The sequence below is a fragment of the Puma concolor genome, chromosome D3 (assembly GCF_028749965.1).
Source record: "Puma concolor isolate L17-30 chromosome D3, mPumCon1.1.hap2, whole genome shotgun sequence".
NCBI classification, from domain to species: Eukaryota; Metazoa; Chordata; class Mammalia; order Carnivora; family Felidae; genus Puma; species Puma concolor.
In genome coordinates, this window is record NC_141678.1 from 2,853,526 (window position 1) to 2,873,314 (window position 19,789).

At 50.6% G+C, this 19,789-nt stretch overlaps 1 protein-coding gene across 2 annotated transcripts in view; it reads left to right on the forward strand.

Annotated features, from left to right (window-relative positions):
• The window catches only part of TMEM132D (transmembrane protein 132D), a 564,124-nt gene that overhangs the window by 377,316 nt on the left and 167,019 nt on the right, over positions 1-19,789 (forward strand). For both annotated transcript variants that reach the window (XM_086681430.1, XM_086681429.1), the window contains one exon: positions 9,272-9,455. In XM_086681430.1, the coding sequence (XP_086537556.1) occupies positions 9,272-9,455 (184 nt within the window). The remainder of the gene's footprint in view (positions 1-9,271; positions 9,456-19,789) is intronic.

The window sequence follows — 19,789 nt, forward strand, 5'->3', positions numbered from 1 at the left end:
GGTGGCTGGGTCGGTTAAGCTTACAACTTCGGCTCAGGTCATGATCTCGTGGTTCACGAGTTTGGGCCCCGCGTCGGGCTCTGCGCCGACAGCTCGGAGCCTGGAGCCTGCTTGGGATTCTGTGTCTCCCTCTCTCTCTGCTCCTCCCCGACTTGCACTCCGTGTCTCTCTCTCAAAAATAAATAAAACATTAAAAAAGTTAAAAAAAAATAAAGTCAACCTGTAAAAAAGAGGCTGCCGCATCATAGTGAAAGTCACTATAAATGAAGCTTGATTAGGAACCTACTTTTTACAAATGAAGCTAAACACAAAATATCAGGTGACTTCACCTTAAACATGCAAAAGTTGTAACAATGGCTTTATTCTCAGATAAAGATGGAAATCAGTACTGGTTGGGAGGGAGAGGTCACCTTTCAGAAAAAACCCTCAGTTTTGGTCAGTTTCGAAAAAGTAACCTAGATTTTCATGAAATTGCCTCGAAGGCTTATCTTGTCCTTTGGTGAGCGGCATCCTGTGTTTCCGAAGTGCCTGTCTCCTCATTGTCCCTTGTCCCTTTCCTCTCTTTCAAACGCTAACTTGTTTGATTCTGCCCCGTCCTGGTTCGTCAGTCCTTTTAGGCGTGAATCAGACAACCCCAGCGGCTGTCTCCAAGATTCCATTCACGGGTTTTATTAAGTAGGACGTCCTTTCCAAGACGGGAAATATCCCGGTGGCATCTGCGTGCCATTATGTCATGTGTACGAATGGCCGGTCCACAGTGACCTCTGTGAGGGACGCTTAGGATGCAGATGTTCAGCGAGGAGAGATCGTCGTCTTCTGTCGACGGCACGTCACATCACCCTGTTCAGAGGCAGGGAGCCCCCCATGGTTCTTCAGGTATCTTCTCTGCTTTTAGGGGGTAACCGTACGCTTACTTGCTGCCGGGACAGGTGGGCCATTTGCTTCGGCGGCTCTGTGGTTCTCGGGAACGGTGTGGGTGGGAGCCGGTGGAGGTGGTCGTGCGGCTGGAAGACCTTGACCGTCAGCGGAACAGAACAGAAGTTCGTGCACACGCCACCAGTCAGCCCGCAGATTTCCCCCGCTGTCCGCGAGCCCAGATGTGTCTCCCCTACGGCCCTGTTTCTCTCACGTCTGCCCGGTCTGCCCACATCGTCTCTGGTCCACCTCTGGTCCCTTCTCCACGGGACACTCACGGTGATGTTTCAAGCCATGACCCTCTGCTTAAGACAGTTCAGCGGACTCTCACTTAGATGAGAAGGACTCCACGGCTGCCTCCGCAGGTGCACATGTCCCGATGTGCCCCAGGATGCCCTGGGCACGGGAAGCGTCACTTGTGTTTCTAGACAAGGGCCCGTTCACTCATGGGTTGACTGCCGGACCCCTAGAGCCCCCAGATCGGACCCCAGCGGTGAGCCCCTCCAGGGAATAGCCACATGCTGACACACGGGCTCTACGAGGCACCTCTGTCATCAGAACAAGTTACAAAAGAGCCGTGATTGCGCCGTGGGAAGCATCCAGGTGCAGATCGGGAATTGCTTGGTCAGGAAGACGGTGGCCATGTTTCCCGGAGAGGCCTCATCCCTTCTTGGGTCGACCTCCTGACCACCACCTATCTGTGGGCTGATTTGAAGAGCCCTCCTTCCCCTTTCCCACTGCAGACCCACCAGCATCCCCTGGTCAGGAACCCAAACCGGGCGATCAGATAGAGGGTGGGTGTGGTCACAGATTTCAGGGGGGCTCTCCCACCTTCCCCTGTGGAAAGAGCAAATAATCGCTGCCTGCCTCCCTCCCCCCCTTCCGAAGCACCCGTGCCTTGACAGGTATCCCCACCTTTGTTCTCTCCGCCCCACCTTCGTCCGGTTGACCCCGCTCTCAGAGCTTGACCTAGAGGAGCTCACTGATTGCTGAAAACAGGGGTGTGGCTGGCAGAGAGCACCGGAACCCCGCCCAAGTCAGAGAAGGGTGCCTAGGGATCTCGGACCCACGGCGGGGCTGTGCTTCTCTTTGGGGTGCACAGGGCATGGTTTGGCTGACACTGTCACTGGAGTTTGGGCAGGGCCCAGGATGACAGACGTCCTGCCGTGTGGGGTGTGGCTCCACACAATGAAGCATTTGGCTCCTTACCCTGTTCGGCATTCTGACGTCCTGTGGACACTCCTATAGGACTCCTAACTCAACTCATCTCAGAGAGTGTCCCTTTTTTGTCACTTTCCCCCCTTTACAACAATCTATAACTTGGCTTAGCCTACTTTTCCTAGGTCAATTAAGATCATCTCGTACTTTTGTTATTACCTTATACACATAAGTCTGGTCTATGACTTATTCTCCTAATTGCAGGATTTATTCCAGGGCCGGTGCATACACCTGTCTCTTTCATTCTCCTGTTTTTCTTTAATATGTTTTTTTTAAATTTTTTAAATGTTTGTTTATTTCTGAGACAGAGACAGAGCACGAGCAGGGGAGGGGCAGAGAGAGAGGGAGACACAGAATCCGAAACAGGCTCCAGGCTCCGAGCTGTCAGCATAGAGCCCGATGTGAGGCTCGAACTCACAAACTGTGAGATCATGATCTGAGCCGAAGTCGGTCGCTCAACCAACTGAGCCACCCAGGCGCCCCTCTCCTGTTCTTCTTTTTTTTTTTTTTTTTTTTTTTTTTTTAAATTTTTTTTTCAACGTTTATTTATTTTTGGGACAGAGAGAGAGCATGAATGGGGGAGGGGTAGAGAGAGAGGGAGACATAGAATCGGAAACAGGCTCCAGACTCTGAGCCATCAGCCCAGAGCCTAACGCGGGGCTCGAACTCACGGACCGCGAGATCGTGACCTGGCTGAAGCCGGACGCTTAACCGACTGCGCCACCCAGGCGCCCCTCTCCTGTTCTTCTTAATGTAGAACAGTCTCAGATCAACGCTTAATTCCAAATTTATTCATTTTCGGTGGAAATAAATATTTGACTACCTCATAATGTCACCCACTGAAGACGTCCCCAAGCATTTGCACATTGAAATAAATGTTCTTTTATCGTTGCTAAAGTTTTATTTTTGTTTTTTTTAAGTATTTATTTATTTTGAGAGAGAGAATGAGAGAGGGAATCCCAAGCAGACTCCTTGCTCCACACGGAGCCTGACATGATGCTCTATCCCACGATCGTGAGACCATGACCTGAGCTGAAATCAAGAATCTGATGCTGAGGCGCCTGCTCAGTCGGTTAGGCATCTGACTTTAGCTCAGGTCATGATCTCAAGGTTCTTGAGTAGGAGCCTGACACTGGGTTTGTTGCTGTCAATGTGGAGCCTGCTTGGGATTCTCTGTCTCTGTCTCTGTTTCTCTCAAAATAAATAAGTAAAAAACTTTCCAAAAAAATTAAAACTGAAGAGATGCTTAACCGACAGGGCCACCCAGACGCCCCAAGATCGTAAAGCCAGCTTTTACGTCCGCTTCCCCATCACCCAGCACAGTATCCAACAGGCACCAGGAATCCAAGGCCTCTCCCTGGATGGGTGGAGGGAGTGTGGGGACGGGAGGAAGGAAGCCCTGAGGTCAAAGGAGGGGAGACAGCATGATGTGGTCCAAGCTGTGACTTTCCCATTTGTCTTTTCCAGAACGACTCTGGTTAGCAGACCTGAGAGGATTATAAGGTAGAAACAGAGGACACGAGAAGACAAATTTATGGTGACAAAAATCTCATTACAAAGTACATACATTAAAGGGTCCATGCATATTTTACTTCCTAATGAAAGGATTTTATTCTGAGAATGCTAATGAAAAAGTTAGGAGAAAAGACGTCTGTAATGGAAAACTGGAATACTGGCGCTAATGTCCAAGAAGAAACAATTTGAGTAATATCCTTATTTGAATCTGGAAAATGAGATGTGGAGGAGGGGAGGGGGAAGGAGGTTCCTCTGCTCGGGAGAGACATCCGGTAACCCCGCGTCTGCGTCTGGCCCAGATCTCCAACGTGCCACCGCGGGCCACTGTTGGCTGGGTCTGGAGGATTCCTCCGAGTGGAGCCGGTGAGGCCGAGGACCCGGTGTGATGGCCCCTTTGCCCCTTCACTCTTTCGTCGTTTCTCTTGCCAGACTGTCTCACGTAGCATCTGCCAGCCGCCTTTGGTGTTCTCCTTGCCTCAAAACCCCCTTCAGTTTCCCTGGAAGACAAAGCCTTGCGTGCAAGCCATTTAGGAAAGACGTGTCCCGGGAGACAGGGGAAAGAGAACAGAGAGGGAGAACCCATGCACGTGGAGGGCGGCTCCAGCCCGACCCCAGAGTGGGGGGACACTCTGGAGTGGGCAGTGTGGCTTTGGACACTCAAGAAAGAAAGGTATCTGGGGAAAGTCACAGGTCAGGGTCGTCAGGAACAGCAGCGCTCACCAGCCAGAGGTGAAGCGCGTGGGAATGACGCAAGGGGCGAGGAGGTAATTTCCGCCCCGTGGTAAATGACTCTCATTCCTATGACCTCTGGGGAGTGTTCTGAATTGTTGGGGGGCGGGGGGCGCATCTCAAATTATTTTCTAAGTTCACAGACACTTAGACACGAGCTTCACCTTCTCTCCGGCTTTCCTTTTGATCTCATCTCAGAAATGTCACCCAGTTATCTTTGAGGGTACCGTGTCGCAAAGCCTATTTGGAAACGGAATCTCTGGGCTTCCCCCCGCCCCCCACCAGCTTCCCCCGGACGCTCACGCCGGAAGCCAGGTGCCCACGTGGGGGCTGGCAGTTCAGGCATTGGCATGCGTGGCCTTGCGTCTCAGATGCTTCCTTCTAGATCATTCTCCTACTACCAGGTCCGTGTCTACGTGGTTTCTCCTCCCTCCGGTGGAGGGTAGGCTCTCCTGTCTAGAGCTCCCGATTCCAGATCTCTGCTTGGATTTGTAGGCACATCATAGAACTGAAAGTCGGCTGAGGACCCTTTTTAAAGGCAGCCTGATGTCCAAGTCTCTTGTCGCAAAAGTGTGCCAGCTTTGCTTGTCCGGTTTGTTTGAGGCATCTGGTCTCCTGGTGTGGCACACTGACCTGTGTTTCCCCCGGGGGCCGAGAATTGCCCTCCTGGATCCTCATCGCTGCTCAGCACGCCTGTCTTGCCCTGGAGAACGAGGTGGGGGAGCCCAGCACACGGAGATCAAGAGTAGGCCTGCCCACTCACCTCTCCCGGTTCCTTCTGCTGTCAGCGGAGCGACCCTGCTAATTTCTTGGCCTCCTTGAACCTAGCTTTTCGTCTGCAACTGACAGTGAATCACAGCTCTGTATTGGTACGCCATGAGGGCTACACGCATATGCCATAAGACGTAAAAAGCCCTTAAAATCAGTGTTTGGGGCACGAGAGCTACTCGGTAAAGGTTGGTTGTTTGCATCGCTCTGGAAAGAGCTGCGACGATCCGAAAGCGAGACTTTTTCTTTCGAAATCGATGCCCTTTTTGGCCTCGGGATGTGCTGAGGTGGTCTTGCAAAGCCTGGAGTTTCGTTTTCTTTCTTGGGTTTCTGAGCCGCGTGGCCCTGAGGGTTGCGGTCACCGTCTATGCCTGAGAGCCTGGTTATCTGAAAGGGCATTTCATTTCCCTTAAATGTCGGGAAGTCTCCCAACTGTGCCTTTGTCTGCTTGAAGGAAGGTCTTCTTAGTGAGAAGGTTTAGATCTTGAACCCAGCGCACAAAGGCAACTGTGTGAGGAAAGGTTGTGGAGGAATGGGAAGAAGTCTCCAGGCCAGGGAGACGTGCTCATCTCTGGAAGGAGGACAGGCTGCAGAAAGGGGCTTCCCAACCCAGATGGAGGGAGCCAGCGTGCAGGGATCTGAGGTGCCCGTGCGGTGAGGGGCCGCGTCCCCACTCTGCTCCCTGTCACTTATCAGCCGCAAGTGAGACAGGACAGAGAGGCGGCCTCTTGGCTTTCCTCTGCTGGTAGCACCCACGCAGGCAGAAGAAACTAAAACCACAGGTGGCCCCCGTGGCCAGAGGCCGGCAAGTCCCCAAGTCTGATGGCGCACGGAGCGTGTCCACGCAAAACCTTCCCGACTCCACAGTATCGCCCTTTGCGTGGAGCTCACGCACGGAGCGCATCCTTGTTGCTCGGTATTTGATTGGCCTGGGGGAGGGGGCAGGGGACGAGGGAGGCTGCAGGGGTGGCCTCTGGACACGTCATGCTTTGCCACCCCCTACGCCTCCTTGGCTGGCCTTCTTTTCCTATCTTTCCTCACCCTTGTGCTCATGGGCATCTGAAACCTTCTTCACAGCTCCCCTGTGCCTTCACTGATTTTTCCAGGCATACCTTCCAAATCCACTAATTGAATACATTTTATTTCTAACACATCATTTCCAGAATATTTCCCAGAGCTCCGATATCCACATAATTACACCTGTGTCAGTTGTTCACAGTCTTGGTGGCGTGGTGGGGTCGCCTGGATAAAAAAGACGGACAGGTGGAAGGAAGGAACAAAAGGAGAGAGAGAGAGAGAGAGAAACTCAGCTGGGGTGGTGCCTGGTCATCGGTTTATTTACAAAGCTCCCCCAGCAGTGCTCACGCACAGGCAAGACGGAGACCATGGCTTTAGGCAGATTGTATGAGTGCTCATCACCTACTCTGCTTACGCCCTGGAACACAGTAGACTCCATTCTGATGAGTACCGGGTGTCAGACGCTGCTGGGCACGACTTGGTGCAAAGCAAGCGTCGGCCCCTCTTCAGGACACTCACGGTTAAACACACAGACGCAAAGGTGCGGTCCCTAGCTTCACACTTCAACACGAAGAAGCGGTCAATGTCGCCAAGCAGGCAAGCGTCCTGCAATCCCGCACACGTTAACTATTTGCAAAAAAGGTATTCAAATTCAGATTTCCACCGACCCACCAAGACACACAGGACGAGCTAGTCTAAAGCTAGATCACCATGTGCAGAATTTACAGAAGAAACTACCAGGAACGTGCCCCAAAGCCCGACTGCGTCAGAATCACCGAGAAGCCCGTGCAAAAGCCGAGGAATCGTTCGAGAAAAACACACATTTGCACGCAGTTTCGGAATCCACGAGTCTGCTGTGGTCCCCGGGTTAAGAATTCCCAACAAAGGGAGTTTTTAATCACCACATCAGAGAGAGGAGAGGCCGCTCAAAAGTGACCGTGTTTCTTTCACATCTCGGCCAGGCAAGGGACCTAAAAGGAAAAGAGAAAATAAACTTTATAGAGAACCGGGCAAGGTTACTGAATGAGTAAACTAATGAAGTACGTAGAGCCCTTTTAAAGTTCCTGGTGTTGCTTTTACGGCTAGCTCTTGCCGAATGGGAAGAATTTGCATCCGTGGAGAGGTTGACAAAGGCTTTTCTGGGTAGAGTGAGCTCCGGAAGCGAGCGTGCGGGCACTGAGAGCGGTGAAATCCAGTGTCGAGGGGAGCGAGGCCTGCGGGGTTTTGCTGGACGTTAGGTCACCTGTGAGGATGCGGGACAGAAAGCCGTGTATACGGCAGGGTCCCAGCTCCGCTGTAAGGTGTCCGCTGTGGCGTGGGGTCCCTGAACATTCTGTCCCGTAGATCTCGCTCTCCCGTGAGTAGGTGGAGAAGGCAGGGCTCGGCACGGCCGCAAGAAGGACGCGCCGTCTCGGGAACGGGTAGGAGACGCCAGAGTTCTCGTAAATCCCAAACCCAGAAAGGTGTGTTCAGCATCCTGACCGCAGGATCCCTCTGCCCGTGGAAACGCCAGGGGGAGGCTCCAGCCAGGCGGTGGCTGACTCTTTATCACAGCCACCGTTTCTCAAAGAGTTACGCTTTCTTGCAGAGGTCAGGAGAGAGGAAGTCCTGTGGGATTTCCATACTCGGTGCCATATTTTTCCTGATCAGCGCTCACCGTCCGCTGCAGCTACTCCTGCCACTGCCCCTGTCCCTGTCCCTCCCCCTGCCGCTGCTCTTGTCCCTGCCCCTCCCCCGCCCCTGCCACTGCTCCTGTCCCTGTCCCTGTCCCTGCTCCGTGCTAGAGCTGCTCAAGGAGAAAGTCAGCCTCTGGGTTCAGTCTGGCCTCTTTCCTTTCCGGGGATGCCTCCTTGATCTCACTCCTCTGTTCCTTCTCACCCCCCTTCCTGTTTCTCCTCCTCCTCCTTTTCCTCCCCCCTCCTCCTCCTCCTCCCTCCTCCCCCTCTTCCTTCTCCTCCTCCCTTCCTCCCCTCCCCTTCCCTTTCCCCTTCCTCTTTCTCCTTTCTTCCCCCTGCCTCCTTTCATTATAGCTGCCCCTATCCCGGTATTCCAGCCCATCCCCTACTTTGAGAAGAAAGCCCCCAGGAAGCCCCACCATCTGCCTCTGAGCTTCTTCTCGGGTCTGATGGTGTGAGACACAGAGTTTCAGTAGCTCTGTGTATATAAGAGGACAAACCCTGTAGTCCTGAGTGTCAGGTGTCAGTGGTCATTTTGCAATTACGTGACATCCAAATCTTCAGAGACGGATCTGACAGGTGAGAGTCGTGTGGGCCACTGAGGTTTAAAAAGCATCTCTCGTAGCTGCCTCCTCGCTCGGCTAATCCTTCCCTGTACCCTCTGCACTCTTCCCTCCCTCAGGGAGCGGCCGGCCCCACCCCTGCCTTTCTTCCACCCATGATGTACAAGAGCAGGCATTTTGTGAAAGCAACCTGTGAAGAGGCAGAGGAGGTGGCCGGTTAATTAAACTGACACAGACAGTGGCAAAGATCACCCTGATAGTCTCACTTGGTTCGTCTCCAGACGCATGTTTACAGGCGAAAAACATGTCTAAACACTAATAATTGCTACGATTACTCCGATCCCCAAGCGACATCCAGCCGCTTCTCCCTGCCTATCAGCATGGCCCCCGTGGCCTCGCCCTCCCGTTCGTGCCTCACCTCTGTGTCTGTGCAGCTCTGTCTCCCCCCCACCAGATAGCAGAGCCACGTCTCCCTCGGACACCTTGAAAGTTCCGGGCTGGCCGTGGCTCTGGAAAGTCCGATATAAGCAGCCTATAGATTTCGGGGAATGGGGGAAAGAATCCTAATGATGATGAGGGGATGAGGCGAGGGAAAGCATTTAGGAAAAGGCACGCCCACTGTTCGTGACTCTCCGCGAGCGCCTGCTCAAACACAGGGAGCGGTGATGTCTCAGACCAGCCCGGTGCCGCGAATCACGTTGGACGTGGCATGTTTCTTTGACGCTGCGTCTTGAGACGCCCTTCACGGGGACGATGGGAACACACGCGTGCACGAGGACGCACGTGCGGAAATGACAGGCGCGGCCCAGGGCCTGCTGAGCGTCACCACTCGCCAGTCTCTCAACGTTGCTCTTCTCTGCTTCTCTCTAGTGCGGATGACGCCTCCGATGAAGTCATGCAGGTTGACGTACGGATAGAGGAGCCCAGTGACCTGCCGGCCACACAGCTTGTCACGTGGCAGGTCGAGTATCCAGGAGACATCACGTCTGACTTGGGCGTATCCAAGATCTACGTGAGTCCGAAGGACTTGATGGGCGTCATACCGCTGGCCATGGTAAGAAGGTCCCTGCCTTGGGCTGTTAATACAGAACCCAAGGGAAAGAAAGGCTCCGGGCTGCCCCCACACCTGGCGGGGAATTGTCAGAGAACCAGGAACCAGGGTTGTGGGGGGGTACCTGACCCGCAAAGTCTGCTAAACAGAGCTGAGTCTCAAAAATGTGTTCTCTCTAAATCATATTCTGAGAACGTTAGTTACAAAATCATCAAACTCCAGGTATTAGATTTGGATCTTCATTATATGGAAAAATATGGATCATTTAATAAATGTGCTTCCATCATACAGTGTAGACTTTGACAATCTCAAATACATCCGCCCCCAGAGACCACATCGATCAAGTGTGAGGGAAACGTAGCAGGTCACATGGCAGACGCCTGCCCCCTCTCAAAGCTGCAGCTAGCGTCAGCCACGCAGCAAAGCCACGCCGGCTTCTCAGTTCTTACGAGCTACCGAGTTTCCAAGGAAGCCATAAATCCAGTTTGAATGTGAAATGTCAACCTGCTCATGGTGGCAGCTAGTTAGAAATAAATAAAACACGACCTAGGAAAGAAGTCAATGGTATTCCATTCGTAGGTTACCTATTTGGAAAAGATTAAAGACGGTAAGTCTGCCTACGTGTTCTTTAGGGTTCGTGAAACAGAGATGGGCTTTTCTCCTTGGAAGGACCAGCCCCTGGTTTCTGTGTCACACAGTCCACCGCCTGTGGGAACACCCGTCCTCCACGTTTCCCTAAGCGAAACACACACATGCCCCGTAGAGCCCTGCCTGTACCTCGGACTCTTCAGGAGCCCCTACAGAGGAACGATACCTTTTTTAATCGTGAATTTTCACAGTGCAAAAGCTTGGGCGTGTTGGTCTGCCGACCATAAGGTGAGCTTTCCCCTGTTTACCAAAACTACTTTTCCTGTCGGATGTAAAACATGAGTCGACCTATCCACTGCCTGCCTGGTGTCTCCTCCACACCATCCATTAGAAAATATCGACAAGTGTTATTATATACGTAGAGAAAGAGCATTGGGAATCAATCTTTCAATGAAAGGTAGCATGGACAGTTGCCTGGTGACGGCAGGTTCCTTATTATGCCGTTCGTTAGGAAATGTAACAGTTTGGGGTACGTCCTTGATAAGGGCTCCTTTTAACTTTGTTTTGTGGTTTTTTTTTGGAGGCGCTAAGCCTCCCTTGGTGTATCTCTCCACGTGTGAGGGTAGCACTCCTTTGGTTAGGCTATTAGTGAGTGGTTCTATTACTGGGGATGGCAAGACCATTTATCTCGAACAAGGAATTATTTGAATTTGCTCCTGTGCCGCACCTTTGATCAAATGAGCTCTTTGCAGTACTCGGCACGGCTTCTGTGGCTTTGTTCAGCGTAGGTTAGCGTCCTGTTCGTTTCCCGCACTCAGCGTTTCTCCTGCCTCACGTGTCCCTGACGCCCCCATCACGTATCCCCAACCCCACCGTTCCCCGTAACACGCATGAATCCCCACTCCGACAAGGCGCCTCTCGGGCCTCTGCTGGTCTGTGACCATTTTCATCTTACCCCGCCGTCTAGCTACGACGGGTGTAGTACCGTACGATCGCGTGACGAGACAGCCAAGACCTAGTCGTGCCTTTCGCCATTTAGGAATTGCATTTGTTTGAAATCAAGAGGGCTCCTCGCCCACCCAGCCTGCTCTGACCCAGCCAGTAGTGGCTAAAATACAGATGCGTTTCTTTTTTCACGTGAAGGAACTCCAAAGGTTAGTGGTCTGGTTTCGGCGTGGTGGCGCATGCCTCCTTCCTTCTTTCTTTCTGCCTCGGTGGTTTGAGGGCGTGACTTCCACCCTCGTGGTAACCCTAGGGTCCAAGATGGTTGCCGGAGGGCTGGCCAACATATCCATGTTCGGTAGACCAGAAAAAGTCAGAAGTGAAGAAGCTCAAGAAAATGAGCTTTCAAGAAAGAAGGATCCGACACAATATTTCTGCTTACATCCAATCGGCACGTAGTCGTATGGCCGTACCTCTTGGAAGGAAGGCTAGTTAATCTCTATTTTAGCATGGCACGTTGCTTAAACTCTGTTGCAAGGAAACAAGAGGAAAATGATTATTTGTGCCATATTTGTAACAGTCCTCCTTCATTTCCACTTGAGGAAGTGGAGACTCATGTTGAGCACCTGTGTGTGCTTTCTGTCTTGATCTTTAGGAAACCCCCAGGAAGCAAAATAACATAACGGAATCCGAGCCTCCACTTGCCAGCTAGGCAAACGTGCTGATTTCACTCACGGTGCCTCCGTTTCCTCATCTAAAGGGGGAGAAGAGATAATACTTACTCATAGGCTAGTAGGAGGCTAAAATGATAACTCAGGAGTGCTTGGAACTGTGTCCGGTCCAGAGCAAACATACAATAAATGGTAGCTATTATTTTGTTCATTTCACCCCTCGATGCAAAGGATAGACAGCGCCCTGACAACAATGTTGTAAATTCTTCCAGGAAAGGGGTTTGGCCCTGGCCGCCATATTTCATGGCGTAAAAAGAATGCTAGACACCGTGTACGCGCTCACTGATTCTTGAGCTGAGTTGAATGAATTGTAAGGGCACTTTTGGTCCGACGACGTTTTACCAGTGATCTTGGAATATCTTCCTTTGGAGCTAAGGGTGAAGTCTTCAGGGTCCTGACTCCCCAGTCTTTTATATTTGGAGTGTTCTGAGTCCCCCTTCCTGAGAAGGCGGCTTCATTTTACCTTTGACTTGGTTGGGAAAAGAACTCTGGCCATTGCTAGAGAGATTGCCCTCACTACACGGTCGTTTTGCCACTTCATTTCACTTCCACTGTGTGCTTGTTCAACATGTGTTCGTTGCGAGATATTTGAAGGAGATCTGATGTCCATGCGTCTCTTCATCTGCATCACACGTTCTTGAAATATTAGAGAACCGGAAGGAGCGCCAGCTCACTGGGACCATGATGAGTGAGGAGAAGGCGCTCTGGGTTGAGATCGTGGTCACCGGGCGCTCATAAGCTAGAACAAGGGGGTGGATCTTCAAATGTGATTTGGAGCCGCTGCAAGGCTCTCTGCAGGGTGTCACATGGACTGATGTATGTGTTTAGAAGAACGCTCCGGCTGTAGGTGGAGAGTAGATTTGGGAGAGCCAGAGAGATGTCAGGGAGAGTTAGGACCTGCACGCTGGATGCTGTCCAATAACCCGGATCTAATGAGCTAGGCGTTTACTCGTCCCTCACCTGTCCTGTAAGAGTGTGAGCAGCCTGGGGCTTCTCTGATGCCTCCAGGGAGTTAGGACATAGCCTCCCTCTATCCCCAAAGCTATTGACCTCCTCCCCATGGCCTCAGAATAATAACAAACATGTCCCTGTGGCAGCCAGCAGGAATAGGCAGAGGGACAGCGGGAGGATGTGTTCCTTTCCGTCAAGGACGGCCTGTCCCTGAATACAGCACCTGTGCCCCAAGCCCGCCAGCCCTGAACTCAGCCGAGTGACCACCTGTAGCTGCGGGGGAGCGGCGAGAGGGAGCTCTATCCCAAGAGGCCATGTGTCCAGCTAAAAGCATGTGACGGTGGGAGAAGGAAGGACAGACACTGACGCCATCCTGGATGGCCCCAGGAGACTACAGCCAGGACAGTGGAGACATGGCAAGGTGGACACTTCCAGGTCCGTTCTTAGTGGGTAGGTGATTGGACTTTCCCCTGCATTGGGCACGGGTGTGAAGGAAAGATGGGGGGGAAACAGGAGTCTGGGTTTTAGGTTCATCCAGAAAGCTTCCCCTGTGTCTCCATGGTTCACACACAGACCTAAAATAGGTAAGAGATCTCCTATTATGAAATAGCCTATGGTTTACATTTTTGCACAGAGATCTTTGCACACAGCTCCGACTGATTCCTGCACATACTTTTGGGAATAAACTCAAACCAAAGAATGTGAATCAAATGATATGCAATATTGTAATTTTTCTGATAACAGTCACCAGACTGCCCTCCGGTAAGTTTAACCAATATAATTCTACCTGCTGTGTATGATGGTATCCATTTCCCTATGAGTCACAAACTTAGGATATTAAAATCTTAACATAGGCCATTTATTAAGCAAAAATGATACCTCGTCGTTGCTTCAATTTTTTTTATTGCTGCCTAAATTTGCCCTCTTTTGGTTCATTTGCAAATTTCCCCATCAAACATTTGCTCTTACCCATTTCCTTTCCCTATTGGGAATTTCATTTCTTATGACTTTGTTATTAAAAAATCTTTTTTTGGGGGGCGCCTGGGTGGCGCAGTCGGTTGAGCGTCCGACTTCAGCCAGGTCCCGATCTCGCGGTCCGTGAGTTCGAGCCCCGCGTCAGGCTCTGGGCTGATGGCTCAGAGCCTGGAGCCTGTTTCCGATTCTGTGTCTCCCTCTCTCTCTGCCCCTCCCCCGTTCATGCTCTGTCTCTCTCTGTCCCAAAAATAAATAAACGTTGAAAAAAAAAAAACTTAAAAAAAAAAAAAAATCTTTTTTTTATTATGGTAAAAACACGTCACGTGAAATTTACCATCTTAACCACTTCCAACCGTGCAGTCCATTGGTGTTAAATATGTTCACATTATTGTGCAACAGATCTCAGAAACGTTCTCATCCCTCAGCCCTGAAACCCTCTCCGCCATCTACACATGAATTCCTTCCTCTTACCCCCAGCCCACGGACACCACCTTCTGCGTTCGTTTTCTGTATATGAGCGATGCTGACCTTCTGATTGGCACATCGCTGCACGTGTTCTCCACGATTTACCACTTGCCTTCTAATCCCACAGGTCGTGGGTTGTAACATGCAGAAGTTTGGGGGGTATTCAATTTCCATGCAGCCACATCCACAGACCTTTTCTGTAGTAGAAATCCCCCTCCTCCCCCTAATTACCACCAAGAGGAAAAACATGCCTGTTTCACTTGTTCTTGTAAAATCTCGGAAATTAAAATACCCCCGGACCGTGCATTTGAACGGAGAGAACTGTAGTTTTCTGAAAATAATGCTGAAGGCAAATGCAGTTGTGACAGCTGATACTGTTATTAAGGATTTAAGATCCATTTGGGGTGGGGCTCACGGCCCCTCCATTCTTTGTGTGACGTACGATTCCATCCCCAGGAAAGCTTTGAAATGAGACGCGGTTAAGTACTAACATTCAAAGCTAATTTCCCAAAAGACGTTTATTTCTTACTCAGTGTTTTGCCCATTTTTTCCCTGATGTCTACAGCCATAAAACCTTTTTAAAAAAAAAAATCCATTCATGTATTTCTATGAGTTTTATTACATTACTTTTTTACGTTCAGGAAATGATGCCTTACGATCTTGTAGGTAGATATATTTTTGTCCTTAGGAAGAGAATCCTGAGGAAAAGGTCATTAAGCGTGCATTAACATTAATGCAATTGGTGCACGTCTGTAACTGCTTGTCAGTGTCTGATTCTGGAAAGAAGTGTTTGCACTTCTTAAAAGAGCTGGAACGTTCTGGGTGGGGGCTGGGGAGGGAGGCTCCGGTTCCTCAAGGCCTTTCAACATCCTTCTCTCCTACCTGCCTCCAGGGTCTGGGTAAAGCAAGTGTTTTGGGCTTCCGCCCAATAATAACTGATATTTATCGGCGTGAATGCCGTACGAGCTAGTCCTTGAAAACAGTAGCACGTGCTCTCAATTCCGAAGTAAAACTAACATGTTTTGGATCCTGCTGGGTGGTGGCTGTCTGGATGCTGTAGTTGTGGGCGCTGCTCTAAGTCTGGGAATACAGGTGGGTGGTGCCACTCTCCTGTGGATGGTAGGAATGTGCCTCCTCTCTCGGGCTCTTGATGGGGCTCCCACTGTGTGCCGTTCAGCCTTGACTGCCAAGTGTTAGTCATCGGAAGTGGGGTGAGACTTTCAGCAGGACATAATCAGAGATACAGTCAAGTGGAACATCATAATCTGTGCAAACCATCAGAAGACTCTCACCCTAATGAACCATTTGGCGATGGTGACATTCTGTGATATTTACAGTGATGTGAGGGTGTAGACGTGTCTCTAGATCCTTGGGGAAGGCCAGCAGGGTTTTTAAACAAGATCAAAGAGTCGGGTGTGTCCTGTGCTCCTCATGAAGTACAGTATATGACCTTAAAACTTACTCTAATGAGAACACAAATGCATCTCATAGGTCTTTGTAGAGCCCATTCCCCGTCACCTCTTCCGGGGAGTCTTCCTTGATCCTTGTTGACTCTTCCGCTCTGTCCAACCCACGATTTCCTCGTGCACGGTGGGGACAGTAGTCAAGTCAGAGGATGCAAACACTCTTGAGTTATTTTTGATGGTTGAGATCACACCATCGGCAGCTGTAATAGATAAGAGCCATAGAGACGACACCCTAGTGCATCCCTTTACGTACCCTCTGTGTCCTCCTTCCTTCCATCCTGTTCGAACCCCACCTAAGCCCTTCCGATCTTCAAGCCCCCTTCCAAAGTAGAAGCGGCTAGATGCCAGTTTACTTCTCCTGACTCACTGGCGATGCCACACTCAGATGCCTGCCTTCTGCTTCTTAGCGTGAATGGGGGATGTGGTCGCCCAGAGAACCGCAAGCCCGAGCGGTGAAGCGTAGACCTCACCAGAACCTTCACTCATCTGACTGCTGCTCAGCTCTCGTCTTACGTGATTCTTGGCATTATGAGAAAGTAATCATCAAACAGCACCTTCCCTCCTTGTCTCATGTACCCCTTCTTAACTCTCTGATCAGTGCCCGTCCTCCTGAATCAGGAGACTGTTCCATTTCCATCAACCCAGCATGCAAAGCTCGCCCGCATTTTGATGGCCATATAACTTACTATATTGTAAACATTCTGATGAAATGCATCTTAAGCAAACTTTCCTGGATCTAATACCCTCTTCTCCATAAGCACAGCTGACCCTTGAACAACACAGGTTTGAACTTCACAGGTCCGCTTAAAAGGGGAGGTTTTCCAGTAAATACAGTCCGGTACTATAAATGTGTGTTCTTTTCCTCATACTTTTCTTAAGTATCTTTTTTTTTTTTTTTTTTTTTTTTTAGTGTTTATTTGTTTTTGGGAGAGAGAGACAGACAGAGCACGAGCAGGGCCGGGGCAGAGAGAGAGGGAGACACAGAATCCGAAGCAGGCCCCAGGCTCTGAGCTGTCAGCACAGAGCCCGACATGGGGCTCGAACCCATGAGATGATGAGATCATGACCTGAGCCGAAGTCGGGTGCTCAACTGACTGAGCCAGCCAGGCGCCCCTCATTATGCTTTTCTTAGTAACGTTTATCGTCTCTAGCTTGCTTTATTGCAAGAGTGCAGTATAATACACAGAATACACGAAATGTGTACTCACTGACTATATTACCAATAAGGATGTTGGTCACCAGTAGGCTGTGAATAGTTAAGTTCTGGGGTGGGGGGGTGTCAGAAGTTGTATGTGGATTTTCGACTGTGCTGGGGTCGGTGCTCCTAAGCCCTGCGTTAAGAATCAAGTGAAAAACGAACTTTTGGGGTGCCTGGGTGGCTCAGTCGGTTAAGCGTCCGACTTCGGCTCAGGTCGTGATCTCGTGGTTCTGAGTTCGAGCCCCACGTCGGGCTCTGTGCTGACAGCTCGGAGCCTGGAGCCTCAGATTATGTGTCTCCCGCTTTCTCTCTCCTCCTCTGCTCATGCTCTGTCTCTCTCGTCTCAAAAATAAATAAACGTTAAAAAAAATTCTTAGAAAACGAACTTTCTTTTTATTTGCCCACGCTCTCGCTGATCTTCAGGACCTTCACGACTTAGTCTCCTGGCATATCCTCCTTGCTTGTGTGTTCTCCCACCAGCCCAGGCCTTCTTCGTATCGGCACACCCCGCAGAAGGCAGGGTACCGCCCCGTCGTCGATGCCCAGAGAGCAGCCTCACCGCCCCCTGGCCTGCACGCGGAGATAGGGTAACGCAGGGTCATTTGTCCCCCGCCACCTCCGGAGTGAGCACAGGTAGCGTTTCCGTGCCAGTCACCCGCCACGGTCAGAACCAGAGAAGAGGCTCCCGCGTTACAGTAGGAAACTATCTTTCCTGGCTCCAGTAATGACATTTCTTTTTATGTTTGGCATGAAAGTGGATTCTTGGCTCTTTTTTGTTTGACTTTTCATGGTATTCTTTTCCTGTGTCAGCCTGTTAATTAATATGCCACATACCCTCTGTTGTTTTACTCAGACTTTTTGAAAATTCAGTCACACTGGATAGCACAGCCCTGCTTTCATTTTTATACTTCTCCACCAAGTGCAAATTAAGTTGCTGCAATAGCCCTTGAGGAAAGTCTCTGCTTTCAAGAAGCATTCTCGCTTTGTGCTTGGTGAATAGGCATGGCCGCCCCAAAGAGCGTTCACAATAGTGACACCAGATTCCTGATGCTAATTATGTATCGGGCAGGGCGCTGCATTCACCCCTCTCCCTGTCTCCCATATCTATCTGGAGAGAGACAGAGAGAGACACAGAGAGAGATGCCCAGCACTGGCTTGAACTCATGACCCTGAGATCAAGAATCAGGCACTTAACCGACTCAGCCACCCAGGTGCCCCTCCTTCTATATATTAAGGCATTAAATTCCCACAAGGCCCCGGTGAGGCTGCTTCTCTCCCATTTCACAGATGCGGGAGGGCACACAGTTGAAGGATGCCCCCAAGCAGTCCAGCCAAGAAGCTGAACTGGAAATAGATTCCAGACGGATGGGCTCCGGAGGCCGTGCTCCCCACCAGTGCCGGCCACCGCCCTCCTTGTGAAAACAGGGTTTGGACTGCTGATCAGTTCAGTATGCAAAAGGATCTTTGGAAGATGCAAATCCACAAAACGTACTCATAAAAAATATGTAGTTGAGAAGTCTTACTGAAATAGGAAAGGCGTCTGAAGATGAATTATTTATCATGCACAAAGCCACTGCCTTTTCTTTTCAGCCCACTCTGGGGCCTTTGATGCCCCTAATGAGGCGTCCTCTCCGGAGGTGATTTATAATGAGACGGTGGTGGCTGAACCCCAGCGCCTTTAAAGCAACGTCGCACAAAATAAGTCAGAGTGTGTCTGCTGTTGCTGGTTTCCGTGTGCTTATCACAGCCCCGGCTCGTGTATGACCAGTTGCTGTCAGTGCGTAGATATGCTTGTGATGTAACTCCTTTTGTTTTGTTTTGTTTTTTTTAATTTTTTTTTTCAACGTTTATTTATTTTTGGGACAGAGAGAGACAGAGCATGAACAGGGGAGGGGCAGAGAGAGAGGGAGACACAGAATCGGAAACAGGCTCCAGGCTCTGAGCCATCAGCCCAGAGCCCGACGCGGGGCTCGAACTCACGGACCGCAAGATCGTGACCTGGCTGAAGTCGGACGCTTAACTGACTGCGCCACCCAGGCGCCCCGATGTAACTCCTTTTGTAGGCGCTCCAGAGAACAGTCCATCCCTGCAGTTCCTGGGCTCCGGGGATGTGCCGAGCACTGGCCTTTGTGTTGGGGATCCCGCAGAGCTCACATCCCACTCAGGGGAGCGGCTGGCAAATGAGTAAAAAAAAAAATCATTGAGCAAGAGGAATTCCAAATTGATCTATGCTTGGCAAGAAATAAGACAGGGTGTAGCAAGGTGAGCCCTTGGAGGCTGGAGCGTCACTGCGGAGGTGACATTTGAACTGAGACAGAATGCCAAGAAGGATCCAACGTGGGAAGATCTGACAAGAGCTGGCTTTCCAGACAGAAGGGAAAGTGGTTGCCAAGACCCAAAGCAGAGGCCAGCGTGGTGCGCCTCCGGATGGAAAGGTCGAGGGAAGCGGGGGAGTAGTGACTGGAGACCATGAGGTCTGAGGAGGCAGGCTCTGGATTATGTAGACCCTCACCAGCCATGAGGTGTGCGGAAGGATTTCTCATTTATCGTGTTTAAGTCTCTTCTGATTCATGATCTACTTTTAAAATATCGCTCTGAATACCAAAAGGAGAACAAAATGGGGAGGGGGGGGTGAGCCGTGGAAGCAGGAAGACCATGCTGGGAGCTCCGTTGATAGTCCAGGCAGAAAGGGCTGAGGACTGGGTCTATGGAGATGATGGCGGTATTGAAGACAAATTAAAGACCTCGGGTGTACTTCCTAAGTATGGCCATTGGGACCCGGTTAGAGGTAAGACCAGGAGTTTGTCTGAATGGGCGAGGCCAAAAAATGAGTCTAGAGTAGACAGTACTGATAGAACTTTCTGCCTTGATACAAATGTTGGTTGTGTTACCTGAGCCGTCCAATATGGCAGCCACACGTGGTCATTGAGCTCTGGCAACATGACTAATGTCAGCAAGTAACTGAATTTTTGTGTGATTTAATTACGTTTGACCCTGGAACAACACAGGCGTTAGGGGCGC